The sequence below is a fragment of the Malus sylvestris genome, chromosome 8, assembly GCF_916048215.2.
Source record: "Malus sylvestris chromosome 8, drMalSylv7.2, whole genome shotgun sequence".
Lineage (NCBI taxonomy): Eukaryota > Viridiplantae > Streptophyta > Magnoliopsida > Rosales > Rosaceae > Malus > Malus sylvestris.
Window position 1 is genome coordinate 27,149,310 of NC_062267.1, and position 11,300 is coordinate 27,160,609.

An 11,300-nucleotide genomic window follows, 5' to 3' on the forward strand; every position below is an offset into this window, starting at 1 on the left:
GTCACACACACCAATGACTCGAGACTAGTCACTCTCCCTGAGAGAAGACACATCACGTACTGATCTTAACGGACTGTCAATGCCCAATTGGCAATCCTATGATCAGGAACGTTTAGGATGTGTTTACGAAAGAATGGTCTCATGAATCTAACTTCTTTAGATCGCATTCTCCCAATCACATATTCCTTGGACTTATCATTTAAGCGTATAACATTTATATGAGACGGCTCAAACAATAATCTTTGCCCTTGATATTAAACTAAATTAGTTTAACATGTGAAATGTCCGTAAAGTATCATCATATGATTGGTTTTAGGGCACATTTCCAACAAACAGTACCAGAAGTTTTTCGTTAAAATTCCAAAAAAAAAAAAACCCTATTGTTGCTTCATATTTAGAATATAAATGTAATTTTGTAAATCCTATTGTATCTAGAAATATATTTGAATATTCTCTATAGTAGTTATTATTCTATTAGTGTTATAATCCTAAGGATTTAATATGTTATACTATTATATAAATAAAAGTACAATGAGATGATACAACACACATCTTACAATTAAATCTATCTCCTCTCTCTTCTCTCTTAGGTACCGTTTGGTACGTGAGACGAGACGGAACGAAGTGAGACGAGGCGTTATGTCCCACGTTTGATGCGCCTAAAATGGATGGAACGAATTTTTGGTGAATTTTCATTCCGCTTCACCCTCTAGAACGACTCGTTCCACATATATGGAACACAATTATAACATCTCTGTCTCCTTTTCTTCCTCTTTGTTTCCATCCGAGGGCATCTTTGCTCCCTCTCCATTCCATCCCATCTCGTCCCATTCCATCTCATCCCATTCCGTCCCATCCCATTCTGTCTCATCCCGTCTGCGTACCAAAAAATATTCCTTTAAAATAGTTCAGTTAAATAGGACTACGATACCATTTTTGTTTTCGGTTCGAAAAACCTTTATATTTAACCAATCAACAATGCACACACAATAATATGGATAGGGAGTAACTGGAGTTCCCGTAAAATTGAACCATCCCTTTTTATGTATAAATCAATTAGCTGTCAAAAGGGTTCTCTCCTTTTTTCTCAGCTGTTGAAATCAAATCAGAAAATTGCAGAAAAGCATCAAAGTATATATAAAAAAGGGGATTTTAGATGCTTTGTGGATCAGAAAATGGATTTTGTTAAGTTATATTATCAATTTTGCTTCCTTGTTTGTCCTTTTCCCCAACTAGTTGAGAGTTAAATTATCCAAATTGGTACTTTAGGGTTTTGATCGGGGGGATTGATGAGCACTATGAATCTGGCGGTGGTTCTGGTGGCGGTGGCGGTGGTTCTGTTCGGCCGATTTTGCATCACCAAGGCCAATGTGGTGCTGATGGGGAACAACGTCACTCTCTCTTTCGACGACAAGGAAGCTACTTTTGGTGAGTGTCTTTTGCTTTTGCTCTTTTCTTCATGTTTTAATTTCTGTTTGGTTGCTAAGAAATTGCGGGAAACAAGAGTAGCTGAAAGTTAAACCAAACTAATAATTATACGTATGTGTGTTTGTTTGTTGTTTTCCATGTTTGTGTTTTTGTTGATTTTTGTGGTGGACAATGATGTTAATTACAGCTCCGGAGGTTAAGGGTTCCGGGGAATGCGGAGTATTGTATTTGGCAGAGCCTCCTCATGCGTGCTCGACATTGACTAATCAAGTCGAACAAGGCACGAATTATAGCTCCCCCTTCGTTTTGATCGTAAGAGGAGGGTGTAGTTTTGAGGATAAAGTTAGAAGAGCACAAAAGGCCGGCTTCAAAGCTGCAATTATCTACGACAATGAAGATAGCAACATCTTGGTTTCAAGTAATGACCTTTTCCGATAACAATTTTTCACGCCTAGTGTTTTGATTTGTCAAGCTCCATATTTTCCAGCAATTACTCACTGATCAATGAAAATTAACGGTGTTGTTGGAGATGTAAACAATACACAAGTCTAGTTGACCATAAAAAAAACAACACACAAGTCTGTCCATGCCTCCCAAATGGTCACAAGCTCCTAAGTAAACCACTGTCTTGCTAGTTATAACTCAGCTTAGTTGTATTTACTTTTTATCTATTCGAACTAGGTGTTTAAAAACTAAAATTAGAATGACGATAAAATAATAGCAAAAAGTTTCACAGGAGGAAGATATTGAAAAAAACTGTTTGAAGGTTGACTATTATGCTTGAATGATAGATTCAGACTTTGTTAATTTTACACACACACACACACATATATATGTGTATAGTTTTTACATTTCTATTCAATGCCCGAAAGGTTTACACCTCAATCTACTACTTTTCGTAGTGGTGATGAACCTTCTCCCACAAGTAATTTAAGAAGAGGTATTCATCAATTTACCCCCTTAATTTGTGATCATTGGCCAATTTCCCCCCTCAACTCTCATAATTAGGCAATTTGCACCCTACTGTTAATTTTTTAAATTTTCCATCTATTCTTCCGTTAGGTAGGTGTTAAGTAGGTATCCGCATGACAGGCTTTTAAGGGCAAAAAAAGTCAATTTGCACCCTACTGTCATTTTTTCAGTTTGCACTCTACTGTCATTTTCCGTTAAGTAGGTTTCAATACACCTTACCAGAGGTAGACGAGGCCGAGATAGGAGGCGATGGGGGTGTGGGCAGCTGCAAACTGCAAAAGCAGCATATCAAATGGACTGGGATGCAAACAGCGGAGGAGGGAGGCGTTGTCGGCAGTCACGGGCTCATCATGGAGACAAGGAAGAAGAAGAGAAAGTTCGAAGAAAAGGAAGAAGATCGAAGGTGAAGGGAAAATGACTTTTTTGCCCTTTAAAGGTAGTCATGCGGATACCTACTTAACGGAAGAATAGATGGTAAATTCAAAAAATTAACAGTAGGGTGCAAATTGATTAATTATGAAAGTTGAGGGGGGTAATTGGCCAATCCTTACAAGTTCAGGGGGTAAATTGATGAATACATCATTTCAGAATACATAAATGCAGTAGAAGATACACAGACTTTCTTCATGTTCTGAGATTTGTGACCATATGTTAATATGCGTGCACTTTCTAGTCTATTTTTAATTTTCTCTATACCCTTTTACCCTCCCAAGTGGTTTAAGTTTTAATTATTTATTTTATTTGTTCGCCCTTTCTAGAAACTGTAATTCCCTTTTGTGTGGAAAATACAGTGGCAGGAAGCTCAGCTGGTATAAAAATATACGCCGTGTTCGTTTCGAAAACTTCTGGTGAACTACTAAAGAAGTACATTGGACTTACTAACATGGAGCTGTGGCTAATTGCAAGCTTTGAGAATACAGCATGGTCAATCATGGCAATCTCTTTCATTTCATTGCTTGCCATGTCTGCAGTGCTGGCTACTTGTTTTTTCGTTCGCAGGCATCGAATAAGACGAGAGAGGCCTCAAGCTTCTCGTGTCCAAGAATTTCATGGGATGAGCAAACGCTTAGTAAAAGCAATGCCAAGTTTGAAATTTACCACTGTTTTAGAGGACAACTGCACATCAAGCACATGTGCTATATGTCTTGAGGACTATAACTTTGGAGAAAAACTCAGGATTCTGCCATGTCGCCATAGTAAGTTTCTTTTTGTTCCACCATATAAAAAATGTTGTTCCTTGCGGAGCTTTTTTGTATGATTGGTTGGCTTATGTTTCCTGCATTAGCATTTTAATGCATCTATGATAGCTACTCTACTAAGTTATGCAAAATTTTATTCGTTGGTCACATTTGATTTCTCACTTCATGTAAACAAAGAATTGGTTTCTCATTGTTTCCCAATTACCAGTATTCAGAAGTTGCGTTATTTTTGGGACTTCAACTGGGCTTGACCTGGTGGGCAGGGTGCCACAAGTTGCGCTACTTTTTAGGATTTTAAAGTCACTTGTCTATGCAAATATATCATATAGGATCTCAGGACTTTGTTTAGTAGAGGAAAAAAGAGCTTATTGATGCATCCTGACAAGGCTTGAATTCCTGATTGATTTTTTGGGCAAATACCTATTGTTGTTTGAAGTCCTAAATAGTGGGCCACTAGGAGAGACCCACTTGGGGTTGAGACAGTGGCACATTAACTTGTGTTGTTCAATTTTTGTTTGGATAACATATTGTGAAAACAATACTTTGTTATTTAAATGAATTTGTATGCTGAAAGGTCCAAATTTGGTCCTTCCCTCCAAGAACTTTGCTTTATCTTAGACATATAATCAACAGAGTGCTGGTTTGGTGATTAAACAAGTCATAAGGGGCATAAACTAGGCATTATTCTGGAGTGGTGAAAAGTGTTCAAAAAAATACGATACGCATTTCTGCAGATTTCATATTCCTTGAAAAATTTATGTCATTCTGCCAGATATTGCAGCAAATGGGACTTCTGAAGTTCAAACCTTAAATGTTATCTTAATCGGCCTCTAAATTCATATAAGTGGATGCAAACTGGTTTATTTGCTGCACTCCACATTATAAAAAATCATTGAGAAACCATTGGAAGAATCGTATAAAACATCTCATTTGTTTGATGTTTGCTTCATGGTATGGCAATACAAATCCTATCCTGCAAAATACAAACTCTTGGTAATGCTTGTTGTTATGGCAATTAAATATTTGTTTATGCTGAAAATTCAGATACCTTTCCAGTAGTTCTAGAAGGTTGTTAGTGGTTAAATTTGAATAGTTATAAAATGTGAAGTAGTTGCGGAGGTAAAATTAAAGAATCTCCCACTTTGATAACCTGCTATGCTATTAACCTAGCCTAATGGAAGTTGTTCAATGTCAATGGAGCTTGCATACATAATGTAGAATCTTGAACAACTTTTCTCGTCAGCTGTATATTGACTTAAATAATTATTTTGAATTATGCATATCTCACTGTCATTTGCCCGGATTTTGACAGAGTTTCATGCTTTCTGTGTGGATTCTTGGCTTACTTCATGGAGAACCTTTTGTCCAGTTTGCAAGCGTGATGCAAGAGCTAATACGGGTGATCTACCCGCTTCAGAATCCACACCATTGCTTTCGTCCGGCCCATCCTCCGTGGCATCTTCCGTACTTTCATCTATGAGATCATCAATAGCATCATCTTCAGCAATACAGATAGGACCATCATTGTCACGGAACCCTTCATTGTCTCATTCTCACTCTTATGCTAGCACAGGTCACATTCAGCAGTCTCTTAGGTCCTCCTATCGCCAGTCCCCTTCTATTAGTGCAAGCAGAAGTTCAATGGACCTCCGAAATGCCTCGTCTCAAAGGTCCCATGTTTCCTATTTTGTTTCACCCCATTCCATGGGTTACCCAACTTTATTACCCCCGAATTCAAGATACATGTCTGTTGGACACATTCCAAGCCCTAGCAATGCATCACCAAGCTACATGAGCTCTTCCAATCATCGACAGCATCCACTACATTGTAGTGAATCAGCTGCAACGTTTTCTCCTTTTTCTTCTGCTCAATCTCTTCCTGAATGCTGATCAAGATTTATGAAATAGCTCGAGAGGGAGGTGAACCAAGATGCTTTTCTCCACTCTGACCTCACCTTGTTGCGGTATCGTGATTGAGGTCTATGAATGATGTGAATGCTTGCTATATGCTAGAATTCGCAACTGAAATGTTTCTTGTTACCACCTCACATGTATATTAAACCATGTATATAGTTTTAATTTGCAAGATATGTTTAGTCATATATCAGATGTTTATCAGTCGCAAAGTCAAGGAGTGAGTTGTGGTGTGCTGTGTTGGATGTTGCATTTGATAATCGGCAGTGGTGGATACTATTAGGGAGCGTTTGGGATTTCTTTCCAGAATAACTTATGTTTAAAATTTTGATCATCAAATGGTTTGGTAAAGTTGTAAAAAGTTGCTTTAAAAATTAAAACTTATGGAGCCTGCAAAAGCACTTTTAATTAAGTGACAGTCCACATCCCTCCAATTTTGTTTTTTTATCTTTACTGGGTTTGGTGTAGCTTTCACTAGTTAGCAGTCGACTCCTTTATCTTCAGATTGCAGCTGCAGACCTCTAGGCTCTCATCTGAGAAATTTTATTGCTAACGGCGACTACCTGCTCATCAAGTCATCACTCATCTGTAAGTTTATATATCTTCTTACAATTTTTTTACTTTTGGATTTGGAAGCTCTCAATTTTTCTCAGATTAGGGCTTTAACATTACTATGAGAATAGGGGCATTGTCTTGACTCTGAGATAGGGGCTTTGTCTACTTCACAATTAGATAGATTACTTCTTAATAATTGATTTAAATTTCATTTATGTATTTCATTTCAGTTTCTAACATTTAGATCATGTTTGCTGTGCGATTCACATATTCCAGTTGCTAAGTTTGTTCGAGTATTCAGAATTGATTATGTTGATAAGCTTAGTTCTGCCAAAGGTTTTATGCTGTGAATGTAGATAGTGCACATCTACATGTTTCTGTTATAGTATTTCCATATCTAGGATTCTCCTACTGATTATGTAAGCATGTAAGTAAAAATACCGTATCATATACAAGGGTTTTGTGCTTGACTCTGAAGTCTGAACTATCATAAAAGTCTGCTATGCTGATAATCGTAACTCGAAAATGGTTTGAGAATTTGTGTTTCTCTCTCTAAAGATGTGCTGGGATTGCTGGAACTAGTACCTAACTATTTCTAGAATTCAAATTATACACCCAAAATCTATACAGAGTACTGCCATTTACATCTTCTGTCTCAGATTTTTGTTTTGCTAATTGTCGCTCCAAGGTGTGCTAGGCTTGCTCCAGTACCTTTTCCTTTTTCTCATCTAAAAACGGCATTACAATGATACATATGTATGGATTGACTAAGTCGCATGGGATCAGTACATTTTGTGTCTCTGTTTCATTCTTAGGCAAAGCTTTATATATGAAGCATATACACCGATGGAAAAGGAATAACGATGTGGAAAATGGATCAAAAGTTATGGCTCTTTGGAATAGTCGTAAACTCGTAATATAGCTATATTACGTGATGGGTATCAAGGAGGCGGTGGCAGGAAATCGTTGTGGCACATATCTTAAGAAGAAGGGATTGGAAAATTCAAGGACCAACTGCACTAAGAAGACAGAAAAGAATCCCAAATTGAACAGAAATATCAAATACGGATACTTTGGTTCTTACAAAGTTTCATGAACTCATTGCGATTCCAGGCATGGTTATGTTAAAGTCCGTGAAATTTGTTCGAGTGGTAGAAGGCTGCAACAAGATCTCTGATGCTCTTAACGAGATATTTTACAGGTTCTCTCTCTCTCTCTCTCTCTCTCTCTCTCTCTGATGGTCCTCGGTCATTTTATATCATTGGTTGTAATTCGCAGTTGACTGTGATGAACGTGAGTTTATCGTAGATTTCGGACCCTAGTTCAGTGTGGGGAAAACAGTTGTCTTCCAATGATCGGGCACGAATCAAGTCGAAGAGAGAGCGTGGCGATAATGGCGAGGCAGGACCGAGCGACGGGCTCAGTCTAACGAGGATCGCCCGCGAGGTCCGATCCGAGTACTGAAATGAGCATAGGTGAGCATCTGAAAGGGTTGTGTGTACAACAAGTAACATTTTGGTATTACCATGTCCCTCTTTCAACAAGTGTCACTTAGTACTACGGTCTGATGGTATTCCTCTTCGCTTAAAAGTGAGTGGTTCTAGGTTCGAATCTCGTGGATGATGAATTCGATACCAAATTAGACTGCCCATTGTATGGTTTAGTCGAATTCTCCATCTCCTATTGTAAAAATATCGATGTACTAAAAAAAAAAAAAAAAAAAAAAACTAGTGCAACCGCACATTTTGCAGATTATTATTTGTCTTAAATGTTGCTAACGTTATTAGTATTATTTTGTTTTTATATACAACAATATTTTGGAATTCAAAGACGAAAATGCAACTCATGTTATGAATCGTACATGATTGTCATGAATAAATGATATTTAAACACACAAAATTGAAAAATGACTTTGGATTTTGACAATCGTAAAAAATCTCCTGGCACCAATGATTGTAGAAATTTTGTAGCGTGTGGACAGTCTGGTATTAAGAGGTATCATAATACATTTGTGTAGATTTTTTTTTTTTTTTGAAATTATGTCTAATTGTATAATTAGACTTGATGTACCAAGTTGTATTTTTTTCATTACTATGAAAGATCTCCTCCCAATAGGGGTTGGTATAAAAACCGTAAAATCGTGATTAAAAAAAAATCGTAAAAAATCACATTGACTTAAAAAGTCAAAATCGGGACACAAAATCAAATTGGACCTCAAATGGTTCTGGTTTGGGAATACTGAGAAATGAAATAACCGGACCAAACCGTTTTTAATTTAAATAATTTTTTATTGTAATTTTATATAATTAATTGATTGATTAGGGCTTAATGTTAATTTTTAAGTATGTAGTGGGTGGCGGGTCAAATAAGAGATAATATATCACATTTAGAGAGACCTTTGTTTGGCTGTTGTGTTGTAAGTTGTAATTAATTGGGATTTGATCAAGTTGTGCTACCATATTAAAACAAAAACGTTAATTTAATACTTAATTACGCTTAATTAGATAATTTGTTTATGTTGATGCACAAAATCGGAGGTTTTAGAACAACGTAAATTTGACCGTGAATCTGCAAGAAAGTAAAGAACACAAGATGTATCGTGGTTCACCCCAATGTTTGGGCTACGTGCAAACTGATGTTGATTGTATTTCTCTGTATGATGAATATACAAGGAGGCTAGAGGTAGTGTGCTCTCTAGCCTATTTTCTGTGTGCTCTTTTCCCATAGCCTAAACTTGGCCTCAATCTTGGCCTCCCCCCAATGAAGAGAGTGGTAAGTCCTTTTATAGAATAAGGGTTCTTCACTTATTACATATTTGCCCCTTCATTTATTACATAATTACATTTGAGTCCCCCGAGTATTTATACGAGGTCTAAATACGGAGGCCCTAAGTATGGTACAAACAGTAGTCCCCCAAGTCTTCAGTCAAGAGAGTCTTTTGGCTGGAGACTTGAAATTCAGTTCATGTGTGGACCGAAGTAACTAGATGTTGTCTAGAACTGATACTCGATATGAGGCGGTGCTCAATCTGAAATGATGCTCAACTAGAAGTGGCACATGTTGCGAGGCTACTCTGCTTGTGGCTTATGTTGCCTTGGTTGGCTCGGCTTGTGGCGTTGAAGGTGAAGGAGTCCCTTTTATAGAATAAGGGTTCACTCCTCAATACAAAAAATGATGGGCTAGAGTTGGTGCTCGCGGCGAGGCGGTTACTTAGCAGGCAGCGATGCTCTCTAATAATGGTGAGAGAGTCCCTTTTATAGAATAAGGGATCGCTCCTTAATACATAAGTGATAGGTTAGGAGTGATGCTCGCGGCGAGGTGGTTGCTCAGCAGGCGGCGATGCTCTCTAATGATGGTAAGGGAATTTTTTTTATAGAATAAGGGATCGCTCCACAATACATAAGTAATGGGCTAAGAGTCTCTCTCTAATGAATGTGAGGGAGTCGCTTTTATAAAATAAGGGTTCGCTTCTCAATACATGAATAATGGGTGCTCTCTAATGAAAGTGAGGGAGTTCCTTTTATAGAATAAGGGTTCGCTCATCAGTACATAAATAATGAGCTAAGTCCCTCAAATATTTTTCATGAGACCCAGTTGCAGAAGCCTAATATATGGTACATAGTGTAGTCTCCTAAATCTTCAGTCAATAAAGTATGTTGGCTGAAGACTTCAAATTGAATCCATGTATGGGCCGAAGTGGCGGTTGTTCGGAGGCGGTATTTGTATACCCTGCATTGAAGCTTCGTAGGTGAAGCTTTGAAAGTGAAGCTTTGAAGTTGGAGTTTTTGTAAATGAAACTTTTGAAGTTTGAGCTCTCAAAGCTGTAGCTCTGTAAATGAAGCTTTCGAAGCTGATTGACATGAGTGATGCTCATGAATGTTTATGTTGATTGACATGAGTGATGCTCATGGATGTTGACATGAGTGATGCTCATAAATGTTGACATGAATGATGGTCATGAATGTTTATGTATGATTGACATGAGTGATGCTCATGAATATTTATGTATGATTGACATGAGTGATGCTCATGTATAATTTTGGAGTACTGAACGTATTTTTGATCACCTAATTAGTGATAATAGCGGCAGGCTGTCGAATAATTTTGGAGTACTAGACATACTTTTGATCACCTGGTTGGTGATAATAGCGGCAGATTGCCGAATAATTTTTGTAGTACTGGACGTACTTTTGATCTCCTGATTGTGTGATAATAGGCAGGCTGCCGAATAATTTTTGTAGTACTAGACGTACTTTTGATCACATGGTTAGTGATAATAGCGGCAGGTTGCCGAATAATTTTTTGTAGTACTGGACGTACTTTTGATTACCTGGTTGGTGATAATAGAGGGCCTGACTTTTTTGGGCACATGGGCCTTCGCTTTTCACATAACATTACAGCCCATTATTTTGGGCTTGCCTTTTTTTTTTTTAAATTTTTTTTTATTATTACCATCTGATGGGGTTATACAGATGTCTCCGAAAGATAAGAAAAATAAATCATATCATTCAAAAATAAATCCGACCCTCTGCTAAATGGGTCAAGCCAATAATTTCCTTTTTTACCTGCCATCACCACCGCAATTATGTTTACTTCTTTTTATCTTATTTTGCTTTCTGCTTTTCTTTATGTTTCTTCTTTTTCTTTTCCCTTTTGCAGATGGCAGACAATGAATGATAATAGAATTAATAATAAGAAAAGAATCTTATCTTCGCTTTTGCTTTTCCCATGGTATTCGCAGGAGAAAGGATATGGGTCGACGACTGTCTTGACCATGAAGACCTTCGTATCAGTGGTGATGAGTATATTCACTGCTTGCTTTGGCATCGCGTGGGGTGGTGCTTGACAGCCCTACAGGTTTTTGTGCAGCTTTTGACAATGACCTGCATTGACAGATAGAGTCGGGAAGGGCACTTAGCTTGTTCCCAGTAGCATTCAAAACCTTCAAATTTTGCAACCTCCCAATTGATTCTGGCAATGACTCCAAGAAATTTGAAGACACATTTAGCTCTTCCAGTTTCTCTAATCTACCTATTGATTTAGGAAGAACTTTGAGTTCATTTCTGGAAAGATCCAGTAGGAGTAAACCGCGAATGGAGCCGAAGGCCTCAGGCAAGAATTGTAATTGCTGACCCAAGAGGTTGACCCAATCCAGAGTGGTCTCGGTGGCCTCCTGCAGAATCCCAGCCACCTTCTCGGCGATGGTGATGGAGACGACAACGTTTTCGGTCG

The 11,300-nt window shown here is 37.9% G+C and overlaps 1 protein-coding gene and 1 long non-coding RNA gene across 5 annotated transcripts; both read left to right on the forward strand.

Annotated features, from left to right (window-relative positions):
- Positions 1 to 980: 980 nt before the first annotated feature.
- Positions 981 to 5,701, forward strand: LOC126632703 (receptor homology region, transmembrane domain- and RING domain-containing protein 2-like). Of its 4 annotated transcripts, none has more exons than XM_050303161.1 (4): positions 981 to 1,428; positions 1,616 to 1,846; positions 3,159 to 3,596; positions 4,912 to 5,701. In XM_050303161.1, exons 1-4 carry the CDS (start codon positions 1,290 to 1,292, stop codon positions 5,487 to 5,489), a joined length of 1,386 nt encoding a protein of 461 aa, XP_050159118.1. In that variant the 5' UTR covers positions 981 to 1,289; the 3' UTR covers positions 5,490 to 5,701. The 4 variants fall into 4 exon arrangements, with proteins under 4 accessions (XP_050159118.1, XP_050159119.1, XP_050159121.1 ...); XM_050303162.1 differs by having other exon boundaries at positions 983 to 1,428; positions 3,192 to 3,596; XM_050303164.1 differs by lacking the exon at positions 981 to 1,428 and adding an exon at positions 2,603 to 2,836 and having other exon boundaries at positions 1,698 to 1,846; positions 3,192 to 3,596.
- Positions 5,702 to 6,107: 406 nt separating this feature from the next.
- LOC126632707 (uncharacterized) lies at positions 6,108 to 7,823 on the forward strand. Its single transcript, XR_007626795.1, has 2 exons — positions 6,108 to 7,269; positions 7,347 to 7,823. It is a non-coding gene; the product is annotated as an uncharacterized LOC126632707 (long non-coding RNA).
- The last annotated feature ends 3,477 nt before the right edge of the window (positions 7,824 to 11,300 follow it).